General features: G+C 38.8%; 1 protein-coding gene across 6 annotated transcripts in view; it reads left to right on the top strand.

Moving 5' to 3' along the window:
- HACE1 (HECT domain and ankyrin repeat containing E3 ubiquitin protein ligase 1) overlaps positions 1-15,838 on the top strand; it is a 56,886-nt gene that overhangs the window by 15,744 nt on the left and 25,304 nt on the right. For 5 of the 6 annotated variants that reach the window (XM_076333307.1, XM_076333308.1, XM_076333306.1 and 2 more), the window contains 4 exons: positions 353-454; positions 2,925-3,031; positions 7,790-8,036; positions 14,038-14,378. In XM_076333307.1, the coding sequence (XP_076189422.1) occupies positions 353-454; positions 2,925-3,031; positions 7,790-8,036; positions 14,038-14,378 (797 nt within the window). The remainder of the gene's footprint in view (positions 1-352; positions 455-2,924; positions 3,032-7,789; positions 8,037-14,037; positions 14,379-15,838) is intronic. The other variant, XM_076333309.1, reaches the window with a different exon arrangement.

The following is a 15,838-nucleotide window of genomic DNA, read 5'->3' as shown; positions in this document are numbered from 1 at the left end:
AGAAGCTAAATATTACACTGGTTTTAATCTCTGGTAAATTGTTAGGTGAAGTGTTGTTCAAATGTAACTTTGGCTTTCTAAGTAGGAAAGCGTTTCAAAAAAACAGAAGAAAGGGAGTGGATATATGTGAGCCGATATACTGAAAGAATTTGATTCCATCTTCTGAAAGTTTTTGTGATATCTAACTATGATACATTATTGCATTTCTGTTTATTTTAGCTATGGATTTCTCCATTCAGCATTTAAAAAAAAAAAATTGTAATCCTCAGTAGGTTTTAATGCCTATAATAGTATAAACCCCAATTCTAATGTTTCTTTTAATTAAAATGGTTTTTGAACTATTGCTTTTTAGGGTGGGTATGGAGAGACCTGTGAAGTCTTAATACAATACCATCCTCGACTTTTCCAGACAATAATTCAAATGACACAGAATGAAGATCTACGGGAAAACATGGTAATACAGTATTATGTGTTCTATAGCTACCGATCTGTCTGTGTTGTGGAGATCTGATTGCTTAATATGAGCATCCTGGTTAGAACACTACCAGCAGTTGACTATCAGTGCCACAGTAGTTGACCACTATGTACGTTTTTCCCCCCATGGAAAATTTACAGTCTTCATATAGTTTTAAACACAAGAATTTGGGATTAAATGTAGATCTGCTTTAATTTAGTGTTCTAACTTTGCATATTTGTCAGAGTGATCTAGACAGTATAAGAATTGAAAGAGCAGACTTGTTGCAAGCTTCAATACAAAGGTGCAGGTAGAGCATTCTATATATACGATTACTTTGTGTAATGGGGCCTATTTTCCTTCATTTAGTGGTTATCTGCAGATACCCATTCTAGGAGGTGTCTTGAGGCTTAAATCATTTAGGATGAACTTGAGCATTCAGAGTATGAGTGCTCATCTGTATGAAGTTGCCTTTTACAATTAGAGTGTAAAAGACTCTAATTGCAGCTGCAATTTCATTTGGTTATTATTGCTGTAGATGAAACTCTTCTGTTTCTTTTTCAGTGCTGCTTCTATACCTTGTTTCTTTTATTATTGTGGGGTAGTACAATCTAAAGCAAAGAAAAAGCAAGGAAGAGAGTGTTTGTTTTGTTTCTTGATTGTGTAGGGGGAAGGAAGCATGGAATGCTTTTTTTCCCCTTCCAAATCTAGCTAGCTGTAGATTTTTAATATATTGTTTGCTTGAAAATAACTGCAAACAATCTCACAGACTGTAAATTTAAAAAAACCAAAGAAACAATAGATTTATAAGGTGTTGGCTGCCACTTCACTGAACTTGGTTTGCTAGATTTTTGAAGTTTTTATTGTTCTCTAATCCCATTACTTCCACTACAAGACTGAGGATTTATAAGTCTGTATAGAAACAGTATTTAAATTTCTGAGACAGGGTTGAGTTTTACAGAGTAAAATGACAGTGGTTAGAATTCTCAAAGTGTATATTAGAAGCATGGGGAGATGGTGTAGATGATTTCAAATAAAAGAGAAAGTTAAAGGACTAAAACCATGGAACAAACAAGACCTTCTACAGAAAGGTAAATGGCAAAGCATACTATTGTGTATTGTATAAGTGAAGACAATAAACAAGAAAAATGAATGTTTTGTCTGTCCGAGTAATGGTGGAGGTGTGTGCAAAACCAAGATCTGAATGAGAGGGTATGCAAAATATGTTAGATAATACATGGTATAGTTATGCTTCGTTGCCAAAATGGAAGAATATTTTAAGTATGGTTTTCTATGGCCATGTCTGAGCTGTTCTGCCCAAAGTCTTGGATAATGACCAGTTCATATTATCTGAAAATGATGACGTGAAGGGACTGGATGTATGTTAGAAGTCAGGACTCTCATTTTAAATGTTCTTGACAAACTGGAAAAATTATCGACAGACTGCAGGGAGAAAGATATTGCCTTAGACATCTGTAGCTATAGATTCAACTGAACCCTGAGGAAAAACTTTCACATGGTCAAGGACAGTGAAGTATTGGAAGAGATCACTTAGTGAAGCTGCAGGGCTTCCAGAGTAGAAGACATCTAAAAACCAGGCAGGCAAACTGGGCAAGCCAGTTTGGATAGCAGGTACAAGTGCCCCTGCCTTGGGGCAGAGTGTTGGACTAGATTACCTTTGTGATACTCCTTTTCATTCCACCTTTCTGCAGTTCTGTGAGAAGGATTACTGAACTTCCTGAAAGTGAGAGAGAAGGGAGTAAATGAGGATACAATAGGAATGCATGAAGAGCAGTGCCACTGAAGAGTTAATTTATCTGCAAAAAAAGTCTAGGCTAGAGAAAAGTGTAGACCAAAGGAGCTGAAGACAGGGCAGTGTCTGGGCGTTTGCAACATCTAGTCTTTGTGAGCCAAGTGATGGTATTAGCAAAAAAAGGGCAATTTTGAGAAGAGGATAATCATAACAATTATTGATTAGCAGGGTGTGACTTCTTATCCGAGGAAGGACACTCGGTATCTTGAGCAAAAATGAAGGTAGTGAGAGCAAACTCCAGGATCCAAGGTTCATTTACACTGTGTCATAAACTAACTGAGGAGTGAACTGGGGAGACAGGTAAATTATGGAACTCAAAATATGCTCTTAGCTTTCAGAAGTTGAAAGTGTATCCCGCTCATTTTTCAGATGCAAATAAGTTTTTCTTATGAGTTAATAATATATGGTTAAGCATTCAGCATTCATAGCATTCTGTAATATTATATATCTTGTAGTACATACTTTGACACTAGAATGTGTATCTTTTCAGTAATCTTTGTGAATTATAATGAAATGGTAACTGAGGTTAGATTAGATGTTGGACAACATAAACATATGTTAATATTGCTAGATATTAATACTGGGGTGAAAATGTTCTAAATTAATGTTGATCTGACGCTCCATGACACTGCAATTTCTTTTGTTCTAATACATCAGTTGCGGCAAGTTCTGGAACACTTGTCTCAGCAGAGCGAAAGCCAGTATCTTAAAATCCTGACAAGTCTTGCTGAAGTTGCTACAACAAATGGTCACAAACTGCTTAGGTAAGTGTGAGAGGATCATAAGTAGGTTGATAAGCTACCTGGTAGTTAGTGCCACTTAATAGTTTTAATAATCTAAACTATCTGATGCTGGACACATGCTGGAGTAGATGGATCTCAAATCTGTTTCTGTATGACAGTGCCTGTTTAGATGACTGTCTTCACAAGGACTTCAGGAGAGAAAGTTGGTGTCCTTGTATAGCTGCTGGTGCCTAGAAGCTTGAGTTGCAGAGAAGTGTATTTTTTGTTTGGTTACTTTGGCTATGTCAGCTCTAAGAAGGGAAGCTTTTTAGCCAAACATCAATCATTCCTTTTTTTTTCCCTCTCCTTTTTTCTCTTCTTCCACATCTTTACTTTCTGCATGCTTTCTTAGTATGTTTGAGGAGAGTTTTGTTACTTCAGATACTTGTCTCATGTTTGCTGGCTCTGCCTTCCATGGCTACTAATATATATGAGACCAAAAATTCTGTCTCAGTGTGCTGTCTCAGCAGTGCGAGAAGTGATTACTTATGAGAATAAGTGATTACTGTGAGAAGTGATTCACCCTCAGTAAGTTTGCAGACGACACCAAGTTGGGCGGGAGTGTTGATCTGCTCGAGGGTAGGAAGGCTCTGCAGAGAGACCTGGACAGGCTGGATTGATGGGCCCAGACCAATTGTATGAGGTTCAACAAGGCCAAGTGCCGGGTCCTGCACTTCAGCCACAACAACCCCATGCAGCGCTACAGGCTTGGGGAAGAGTGGCTGGAAAGCTGCCTGGCGGAAAAGGAGACCTGGGGGTGCTGGTCGACAGCCGGCTGAACATGAGCCGGCAGTGTGCCCAGGCGGCCAAGAAGGCCAATGGCATCCTGGCCTGTATCAGAACTAGTGTGGCCAGCAGGAGTAGGGAAGTGATCGTGCCCCTGTACTCGGCCCTGGTGAGGCCGCACCTCGAATACTGTGTTCAGTTTTGGGCCCCTCACTACAAGAAGGACGTCAAGGTGCTGGAGTGTGTCCAGAGAAGGGCAACGAGGCTGGTGAGCGGTCTGGAGAACAAGTCTGATGAGGAGCGGCTGAGGGAACTGGGGTTGTTTAGCCTGGAGAAAAGGAGGCTGAGGGGAGACCTCATCGCTCTCTACAACTACCTGAAAGGAGGTTGTAGCGAGGTGGGTGTCGGTCTCTTCTCCCAAGTAACAAGCGATAGGACGAGAGGAAATGGCCTCAAGTTGCGCCAGGGGAGGTTTAGATTGGATGTAAGGAAAAATGTCTTTACTGAAAGAGTGGTGAAACATTGGAAGAGGCTGCCCAGGGAAGTGGTTGAGTCCCCATCCCTGGAGGTATTTAAAAGACGAGTGGATGAGGTGCTTAGGGACATGGTTTAGTGGACATGGTGGTGTTGGGTCGATGGTTGGACTCGATGATCTTAGAGGTCTTCTCCAACCTCAATGATTCTATGATTCTACTTGGGGAAACACATAAAATAGGCAAGCATATTTTCCTAGTATGCTTTCCTAGTTTTTGTGGCATCTGTTTGAGGGAGTTTGTGCAAAACACCTTATCTATAATCTGTTGGAACACCAGTAACATTTTACTGTTTTAAATAGCTAGCAGAATTTGCTCTAACCTTTATGCTTTACTAGAAGCTAAGAAAATCTTTACTGAAAGAGGTCAAGAGCCTGAAAGCATGAGTTCCTTACTAATGTGTTCTGGGTGGCTTTTTGGAAAAGAGAGGTTTAAGTGTGTTCTGTAACTGGAGAGGCCTCTCAGCATATGTTGTAGAGTAATAAGACTTTGAGTGCTTCTTTCAACTGGGGCTGGGGTGCAAGGAGCCTATCAGTTAGATGGAGACTAAATAATATATTCATAGTTCTAGGTCATCATGACCATCAGTCATGTTAAATTTGGATGGAGCTTGTAGATAGCAGGTCAGAACTCCTAGACAATGCTAGGAAATTCATGACACCATTAATCACAGTCTTGTTCCAATGGGTGCTCGCCTCAATGAATGAGCATAAAAGACTGAAACCTCTCAAGTGTTTGGGGTTAAAGTGCATAGACATGTTAATGACATTTTGTTGCTGCAAAGATAACTTTCTGAAGAACTTAAGCTGTTGTTGGGCTTCAGTGTGTAATCAGCTTAAAAGGAATGTGTTATAAGTTGTCTCCAGACTTCATCAGAGTCAATAGATCTCCCACAAATAAACTGTGATAAAGTGTAAAACCGTTCTGCAGGAAGGGGTTTCAAACTTGCTTTGTATGGGGACATCATCAGAAGTCGTGGTAGCTGGATTAGATCATGCGAGGCAGTATTTGTTTCCATTTCAGTATCTTCAGAGATAAATTAAACTGATTGTGTGTTTAGATTTGATTTATTGCTGTTATTGCTCCTCTGTATTGAGCAATGTTCCCTCAGTATGGCTGTAGAAACAGTGTCTATGTGCCTGTACTGTCTCTGAACTTGAGCCAGTATGTACTCCTGTACTGCTGCATGTGGGTTGACTAGCGGAGGCTGAAGACAAGTTGGAAGCTTCGCATTGCGCTGGATGGGCAGGCATTTCCAGAGATGCCTGTACATAGGGTGTCCTGTGGGCTTTTACTGGTCCGCTTCTCTTTGGTACTTTGTAGTATGTCACAAGGGAAATGGAATTATTTTCTTTTTCTATTACAAGATACAGTTTCAGAAAAACTGTCTCTGTTCTTTCCAATTCTGTTCCCTGTCAGAGGCTTCAGTCTCTACTTCAGCTAAGTTTTTCTCAGTTTATTAACATAATGAGGATGAAGGTAGTACTTGGTGAATACAGACCTCCGAGCTTGGGCCTCTTTCCTCTTTCTCCTCCTTCCAACAAATAGTATGTAAAATGCACTCTGTACATTAAAACCTCCAGTAATGATATTCTTGCATGGCTGAACTAATATCATCACTTGTTAGTTTCCTGGGTGCTAACCCGCAGCCCATTGCTGTTGGGTTTTTTGTGTTTAGTTCAAAAGTGTCAAAAGTTGGTTTTTGTAATGCTTCTGGCAGGTAGCCAGGAGTGCCACGAAGCTTCTGCCTGAGGACTCCTGCCTTGAATACCAGCAAAGAGCCTGCTCAGTTAGGATTACCTCCATTGTGTATTTCCTCCTTCCAAGAAACAATTGTAGTGTGACATGATTTGGTCTTGCTGGGGCAGATTGAGCCTAGCTGAATGTTTACAAACATGCTGATAAAAGCTTCAGTAAACTATTAAAAGCGCTTTAAGGTTTTCCTATATATGTGGGTCCTCTTCCTGGAGACCAGGAGACTTAAACTGAAATTTCACCAGGAAAACACTGCTGCTGAGGGATGATAAACCTTAATTGAAATGTTTGGTTTTTTTTTTTAATGCTTAAGTTAGCTTCTTGAGTTAGCTTCTTGTATTCATAGATTATTTTGGTATATATATGCAAAGATTTTATAAATGCTAATTTGTGGCTGTGACCAGAGCTTCTGGTAACATAATTACAGCCTGCTAGTCAGGTGATATTCATTACCTGGTTGAAGACTTAATGTTTCTAGTGTTACACTGTTTACTCTTTGTGTTCCTTTCTTGTCTCAATTTACTGAAAGCTTCTCTAGTTCAAGTCTAGATTGTGACAAGAAACTCATACTTTGTGTATCAGCTTGGTAAAATTCTTTGTATATGGCTCTTCAAAATGAACACGTCACTGGCAGTCATTAAAATGTAGTGCTGAAAAAAAATGTCTTTTGCTTTTACCCATGCCATAGGGAGAGTGAGGTCATGATAAAGGTACTGTGATGTTACAACTAGCTATGTTTCAGATTTGTGAATTAACAAATTATTAATTGCATCAGAGGTTTACAGCATCCTCTAAGGTGTCAGTTTTCTGGTGTATACTGATCTTATAGTTAGAAAGCATGCTTTTAAGCTGCAAGTACTTTAAGGATAGAATTGAATATGTGCTCACTTATAAATATTATAGAAGTGAGTAAAGTTCAGTAGGAAAAGTCTTAATTTCTTGCAGTTTTTGTTACTGCAGAACAGTAAGACAGAAGAATTCTTACTACTTGGGGTTTAAGGAAAGAAAACCAAGTTGAATTTGGTGGAGAATGTTATGCTTGTGCATGAACTCATGAATATCTCATATTCTACACTGTATTGGTACAGAGTTCCGTGTTGGCCAGTTCAGTTAAGAAGACAAAACTTTTAATATATCGGATAAATAAATAACATAGTGGTGCTTTTATGTAGTATCTTTTAGATGATGTTTCTCTTGAGTAGAAGTAGTGGCATCTTTACCATTCTGATCCCTTGTCTGATTAAGGTAGTCAATAAGCATTTAGGATAATAGCTAGGTGAGGATGGGCTGTGGCAGCATATCTAATTAGTCAGTATGCTTTTACCATTGGATGCTATCTCTTCTGGATTGAAAAACATTTTCATCTGGATATCCCAATTTGTTTCATACGTTGAGATCCTTACTGTAGTAAGTTGAATTTCTTACCAGCAGTTCATGACAAGTGTACATGTGCGTAAAAAGAAATGCAGTATTTTGCAAGATCTGCAATTTGCTGTTCTTATGTCAATTCTAGTTAAAATCATGAGTACATGTTAGTAAAATTATAGTGCTTATATTTGACTTTTGGGGCTGGTGCAGGAAATTAAAGTTAAAATTCACTAGGGTTTAAAGCTTAGGGTTTGTTTCAGCATGTGTGTTAGACCCTACCATTAGATTGCTTACTCCTTAATATACTAAATTGTTTCATCTAGGAAAAGAAACTTAAATATTCCATTTTTTCCCCCAGCTTGTCAAGTAATTATGAAGCTCAAATGAAGAGTCTCTTAAGGATCGTGAGGATATTTTGCCATGTCTTTCGCATTGGCCCATCCTCTCCCAGTAATGGAAATGACATGGGCTACAATGGAAATAAAACTCCAAGAAGTCAGGTGTTCAAGGTCAGAAAAGTATATGATGTTGTTAGGAAGATAGACGTTAAAGAGATGAATTTCACAAAGCATGCATTCATTAATCAGACATCTCATGAACAGGAAGTAAGTTTGGTTGATGTCCCTATCCCTTCTTAAGTTAAGCCTACCTCTTTCCTTCTCCTTAATTATTTTTTTCCCGCTGGATTCATTTAACCACTGATGCACATCTCATCTCATAATTTCTGTTTATTTCTTATTTAATATATTGTTTATTAGATGTTGAAAGTTTAGTTACCCAGCTGATTTTGGTAAGCTTTGTTTTTATTTCTATTCTGTTACTTAAGAGTGTAGTAATCTCAAAATGTGGTAATATTTGTATAATAGATTGTATTAATGTAATTTCAAAATGATATTTGAAGTCATTGGGAGTTCTGATCATTCAGTTTTACCTAACTTCACAAGATAAATGGAAATAATTGAATTCTTAATCTGTTCATTGTTTTCACTGTAACCACGAAATTTTTTTCTTGAATTTTACTATCACATGCTTTAAACATACCAGCTTACTACTACCCTCGCAAGGTTATTGATTTATAGCTGTTTTCAAACACTTGCTTTAGGTGCTTGCCGTTTAGATGTTTAATTTCTGAAGGTTGTTTTTTATGCTTGTTGGTTGAGGGAATCCCTCTGTAGAAAATCATAGCTTGCCTTTCTGTAAAGCAGTCCTGGTTTCCTGCGTGCCACTCAATCTGCATTGGGTATATAACTGACATACTATTCAGAGCACTTAAATAATGAGAACTGAAGGCTAGTCTCTTTTCCCCTATCTTCTGCCATACTCTTACATGGCACAGTTCATATCACCAAATTTAGATGCCAATGATTACATGAGAATTTTACTTAACCTTTGCACTTCTTCCAGGGTGTTGCGAAAACAGTATTTTGAAATTACTGCATTTACTTGATGATATGTGTTCATCAAGTTACTTCTAATGACTTTTAAGACAGAGCTGTATTGATAAGGTCATGAAAGATGATACTCTAATTCCAGCTATATTTAGTTAAGTAGCTCAGTTTTTGTTTAAATTTCTTCTCTTGGAAAGAAGGAAAGCATTAGACTATTTAAAAACGAGCACAAATGTTTGTGTTTCTGATAGCAAAATAGTTTTAATAGCGAATTGATTTATATTATTAATATAAATCTAGTGCTTGAGTGTGAAAAATACTGTGTGCAAAATGTAATGCATTGTACAGTATGCAATGTAATAATTGTCCCTTAGAGTTGTTCGCTGAAATATATTGAGCTAGATTGACACATTGTGAGTTTAACCAGATTACCATTTTCAAAAAACAGACCTACCCAAATCAGAAGAATAATTTTATTAAAGACCTACCCAAATCAGAAGAATAGTTTTATTAAAGATAGCATTTTCTAACAGTTTTAATGAAAATTGATTTAAATATACTAGATTAAATAACAAGCAGATGTTAAATGTGCTTGATACAGGAACTATCTGCAGTGAGATCTTCTGTTACCTTTCTGTGTAGATATTCTGCTACCTCTTTTTCTTCAAGGTTTTAGGAGTAGCTGACCTCTTTTTGCGTTTTGTGTTTGCTCATAGCCCAAAAAGGGGGGAAAAAGTTTCATGCTTTTCAACTCCAGATAACTTCAGAACTCACTATAAAACAAACAAATATGCAACTGCAATTTGCGGAGGAAACTGTATTTCAGCAGAATCACTTATCTGTGTGCCCAAACTACTTTGTATGCTGAAAGAATTGTTTCTCAATTTAGTATGGAGTTAAGTCTTGTGCAGTAGACTTACATTACACAACTGGCACGGTTGTCCCAGAAAATATCAGTAGTTCTTAATTGTGTAAAAAGAACATTTATGTTTTTTAATAAATAAGCAAAATATGTACTACTGTTGCATTAGCTAACAAAACAAAAATTTCAGGATGATTTTAAAATTATTATTGCTGCTATTTTAATTTATTTATTTTAGAAGTATTAAAACCGAGGCAGCCCTTCATTAGGGCCACTGTTGTGTCCATGATATTTTTAAGGTTGATTTAAATTTCAAACTCAGAAATACAAAACTGCTGATGAGAACTTATTCTTGTTTGGGAATGGGGCACACAGGTCTGGCAATGCAAAGTTAATCTTCAGTTGTGGTTGGATTAGCCTGTTCTTCCCTAAATTTACAGCAACTGGGTAGCAGGAGATTAGACGTAGTGCTGAGTCAATTGGGTGACTTCCCATTCTCTTATTCTTACCTTCCCTTTTTCTTTTTTGTCCTTTCCTTGAAAACATGGTTGTGATCATCCCTTTAACCTTTTGGGAGAAGGGGAAAAAGCCCACTATATCTCTAGATTATTACAATGGTACGGAGGCTACCTGAAGACCTGGCAGTTGTATGCCTTCATTGGTACCAGTACTTGCATGTGGGACATGCAGGTCAGTGACAAAGAACTCCTTTTCTGGTTTTTGTTTTATTTGAGTTTTCTTGAATATAGGCTGTGTAACTGTTTAGTACAGGCTATTAGGGAAACCACAGAGGTTGCTGCTCCAAAACGGGAGTTAAATCCGTATTAAAAAAGTCAACATGGAGCTTAAAGATTTTAAATTTGAGATCCATATTGAAAATTTTAGAGGAAAGTACCTGTAAGTTGGAATTTGCTGCCGATCTTTGAATTCAGTTGTTGGGGATAAATGTTGTAGATAATTTGAATTCTGATACAGGTTTTATGGGGAAAAACAAGTCTCTGACTGCTTGTTCATGTCCCATGTAAGGTCTTGAGTAATTTCCAGAGCATGAGAAAGTGATACAGGTCACCACCCACTTCTTTGAATGCTCTTTATTTGTGCAAGTGAAGTCCTCAAGATATTGTCTTTCTTTACTGTATAGGAAGCTAATCTGTTGTTCAATACTGTCGTCTTTCAAGAATGGACCTCAAAACTTTTATCTGGGGAGGACTGAGGGTAGCAGTGGCAGGAGTTCTGTCTTGTGGTACCCTTGTGGGATATGCGGAGGAACATTATCAGGCTTTATTGCATGGTATAAGGGATTGTTTCCTTTCCTTCTGAATGCACTCCTGTTAGGTCCAAATAGATCTGTACTTGATGACCTTTAAAGATGTACTTCATAACTCGTTCTAAAAAGCTGGTGCAAAAATATTTTATCCGGTATAAGAAATGAAGAACAACTTTCCTCTGACTCTTTTCTTAATGCTGTGTTAAGGTTTTCTGTATTAGTGTACTGATTGAACATATTTTGAAGAGTTGTCACTGTAATCCAGCTTGGAAGGGATTGAAAATGTGAGTATATCTTGATCTGAGGCTGCTGAGGAATGTTATTGCTTGACAAGGACAAGAAAATCACAGGGCCATCTTTGCTTTACTGAAGTTCCCTGTATGTAATTCAGTACAGGCCTGGTCAATTCAGGCCTATTGAAATGCTTTAAAGTGGAAATACTAGCAAATTAAGGCACGCTCTTGTACTGATCTTGCAAGAAACAAAACAGTCATTGAATTTTGACACCCAATCTTGAAACAAGCTACTGCTAACTCAAATGAGATCCTAACAGCGAGACACTTTATGAATAGTAATTTTGACCAGGTTTACATTCATTACTTCTTCATGTATCGCCCTTCCAGTTGCTGTTCAGTATGATGACATATTAGGGAAACTTGCTGCAAAATATCCCTGTCTAATTGAACAAAGTTGGGAAGCCCGTAACATTTTTCCTTCATTTCAGATACTGTTCTTTTCTAGAATAGAATTGACTTCTCTGCTGTGACACAGTCGCTTCATGGATTAGTGATCGCTTGCTCCCTGTGTCTTAAAAGACTAACTATCTGTCACCTGGCAAAAGATTTTGCTCCAATGTCGCAGTTTGAATATGGGTTTGATTTCTAGTGTCTTGCTTTCTAGATGGGTAGAGAAGAAGGTGTTGCATAGCTAAATCCTTGCATTTGAGAGACGAGGTATGCAGCTGTAAAAGCTCAGTACTTGATCACTCAGATGTATAATTCCAAAGAAACTTTTCTGAAAAGTGAGAAACGAAAACTGAAGGTTGGATGGAGGTTTGTGTTCAATATGCAGTTCATGGTAAGAATCGACTGAAGAATGCTGACTTGTAGTTTTAAAAAATGCTGCTAATGGTTTGATTGAATATATCCATATTATGCTTGAAAAGGTCTGATCATGGATGCTAACATAAAATGCTGACAGCCATGGATATGGAGGTGATGGGCAATATTTAGGAGTGCTTTATATTGTGAAGTTAGACTAGGAAAAAAGAAAGTGAAATGTCAAATTTGCTATGCTTGACTACGCTTTTGAATGAGTTTGTGATCAGAATCTGTGGAAAAACTAGCTTTGGAAAAACAAATCAGTTGTAAGAGTTCTGAAAGGCATGCTAAGTCTGTGGGAAATAAAAGATAAAACACAAGATAGCGGAAAAACGGTGTCTGGCAAGCTAAACACTGAAAAGTTTGGGAGAAGAAAACTGCATTTTAGTATTCTAGTAAATAACTACCTAGTTTCTTGTGAGTTACATGTTAAGAACACAGCTGCATTTTAATTCTTCAATGAATCCTATTTTCCATTAGACAGTTTTTCTACATTATGTTTTGTGGTGAAGGTTTGCCAGGTAGGTCTTGGAAAGAAGCTAACTTGATCCTGTATGGCAGATATTTATGTAGAAAATGATACCCACACTGGAGGTATTCAGATCACCATCTAGAGAAGTGTGTGGTCACCGGGAGTACAAGGATTAAGTGAGTGTCATACAGTATGTTGAGCAAAGCCTACCAGTCTTGGAGATCAGGCTGGCTTTCCCTGAAATTCTTATTGGGGGAAAAAATGGAAGCATAATGGTAAATTTTTTTTAATGGTAAATTTCAACAGGATTTTTTAATACACAGCTTTTACGAGAAGTAATTTATTGTGTATTGAGAGTGTGTTGCTATTAGGTGTACTGATAGTGCTCCAGATACTGTAGACTTCTGGTATAGTGTGCTGTGAACAGCTCTTAATTTTTAAAGGCAACTTTAGAAGATGAGAACAAAATTTTCAGTATCTGCTAAGTCTTTGAATGCTTTAATTGGTGAAAAATGTTGATGCAACAGTACTATATGGAAAAAGTTCATTCACTTCAACTATTTAGAAGTCACTCTTACTTTTGGAATGCTCTGAAAGACTTGAGTCAGAATTGCCTCCCTGTAGGATACATATCCCTGCGCTCACTAGACTGTATGCTTGTGAAGCGTCCCCTTAAACACCATTAAGGGACAGCACAGTCAGCCCTCATGTTTTTTTGAAATGCTCGTGAGAAAGCCACAGGTCTCTCAGCCCTTTCTCTCCTCTGTAGTAGGTCTGCACCTCAGAGCAAATGTGTAATGATGGAATTGTACCAGGTTTCAATTATATTGGTTTTAAGCTGCTGGTAGTGAATAAAGAGTGACTTTGTTAAAATAAAATAAAATCTACAGCTTTAAAAATTGACACGTGATTCTGCTGATATTTGTTTCTGTTTCATAAAGCTAGGTGTTAGTGACCCTTACTCTGAGATGTCTGGGGTATTATCAAAACAAGTTGTATGAGCTCACACTATGCATAAAGCACATCTTGCGAGATATGTGTATGAGTCTGAATCTCAGTGGCATTATCTGGGGTTTGCTCCATCTACCTGGTAGAGGGAGCTGCTTTGACCAGGGCCTTAAAGAAGTGACGCACTCTTATTCTGGAAACTCAACATGTGTATTATTGTCTCTCTGCTTGACTGCAGCAGTCAGACAGTTGTGTGCCATGTAACAACCGTGACGCCAAACTCTGTTAAATAGTTCAGTGTTTCACTCTTTCTAAATTACTTTATCTTTATTCCATCTGCTGCTTGATTATTTTCCTTCTATATGACGTTTTTCTCTCTGCGCTCTATGGCTACAAGTACAGAATTTTTTGAGTCTTTGACTCTTATCTCTAACATGACTTCTAAAGGGTCATTTAAAGCTTTTAAATGTGCATGATATTTATTTGCCTTCAGAGGATTGTCACATCATTAATATTATCTAATGTCAACAAGTTCCTTTTTTGTCTGTTTTTGCATGTGTTTATTGCAGCCACTGGAACTGCTCTGGCATTCTCTAGATGAATGGCTCGTTCTTATAGCCACGGAGCTGATGAAAAACAAAAGGGACTCTGCCAATATTACTTCTATTTTACTGAAGCAAAAAGGACCAGATCACCAGGATGCTACTCCTATGCCTTCCTTTGCTGCTGCTGCAGGAACCGAGGGCAGAAAAGAGCTATCCGCTGACGCTGGCGAGTCGAAAACATACGATGTTGCTGGGAAGCAGGAAGCTTGTGCTGATTGCCAGGATGTTATCTCCATGACAGCAAACAGGCTAAGTGCTGTCATTCAAGCATTTTATATGTGCTGCTCCTGTCAGATGCCTCAGGGGTAAGGAGGGGATCCCGTTTGTTACCTAAACTGTTACCATTTTAAAATCATATATGCTTTCTTGGAAGAATGTTCGTGCTGGCCATATGATATTAGTGACAGTGAAGGGTATGCTTTTTAATGCTTTCACTAGTTCAATTATTTGAATGCTTTTTTTTCCCTGCTTTAATGGCACCAAACAGCACAGCAAATTTTCCGTAGTGCTACTGCCTATGGACGTAGCTGTGTTGGGGAAGATTTCGTATTGAATGTCTAATGGCTCTATGTAATCATGTGTTATACTTGCAGGTAATGTAATTTTCGTCTCTTGAAACTTAGCTGTTCTTGCTGTTGGTTCTTAATGTGAAATCATCCCTAAATTTAATGTGATTATTCAACAACAGCTATAAGCTCAGAAAAAAAAATGCGAATTATCTTTGTGTATGAAGATGACAGCTGGGGCAAAACTTGTTTGGCTATATTGCAGAAGTTTATAACAAGGAGAGTTCAGTCTCAAAGTAATGCTTGCTTGGAATCCTGTCCCCGGTTTACAAACATAGTTTTGTGTGGAACAGGCACTACAACTTACGTAAATTTAATACCATCAGTGTCTGGTTTAAAAAGGAAAATGTGTCCACTGTCACTGAAGTCTTAGTCTGTCCAAGATTGTTATGGACTATAGAATCATAGAATCATTGAGGTTGGAAAAGACCTCTAAGATCATCGAGTCCAACCGTCAACCCAACACCACCATGCCCACTAAACCATGTCCCTAAGCGCCTCATCTACACGTCTTTTAAATACCTCCAGGGATGGGGACTCAACCACTTCCCTGGGCAGTCTCTTCCAATGTTTCACCACTCTTTCAGTAAAGACATTTTTCCTCACATCCAATCTAAACCTCCCCTGCCGCAACTTGAGGCCATTTCCTCTCGTCCTATCGCTAGTTACTTCGGAGAAGAGACCAACACCCACCTCGCTACAACCTCCTTTCAGGTAGTTGTAGAGAGCGATGAGGTCTCCCCTCAGCCTCCTTTTCTCCAGGCTAAACAGCCCCAGTTCCCTCAGCCGCTCCTCATAAGACTTGTTCTCCAGACCCCTCACCAGCCTCGTTGCCCTTCTCTGGACACGCTCCAGCACCTCGACGTCCTTCTTGTAGTGAGGGGTCCAAAACTGAACACAGTATTCGAGGTGTGGCCTCACCAGGGCCGAGTACAGGGGCACGATCACTTCCCTACTCCTGCTGGCCACACTAGTTCTGATACAGGCCAGGATGCCATTGGCCTTCTTGGCCGCCTGGGCACACTGCTGGCTCATGTTCAGCCAGCTGTCGACCAGCACCCCCAGGTCTCCTTTTCCGCCAGGCAGCTTTCCAGCCACTCTTCCCCAAGCCTGTAGCGCTGCATGGGGTTGTTGTGGCCGAAGTGCAGGACCCGGCACTTGGCCTTGTTGAACCTTATACAGTTGGCCTGGGCCCATCG

Source organism: Aptenodytes patagonicus, chromosome 3 (genome assembly GCF_965638725.1).
Source record: "Aptenodytes patagonicus chromosome 3, bAptPat1.pri.cur, whole genome shotgun sequence".
Taxonomy (NCBI): domain Eukaryota; kingdom Metazoa; phylum Chordata; class Aves; order Sphenisciformes; family Spheniscidae; genus Aptenodytes; species Aptenodytes patagonicus.
This window is presented reverse-complemented; position numbering and strand designations above follow the sequence as displayed.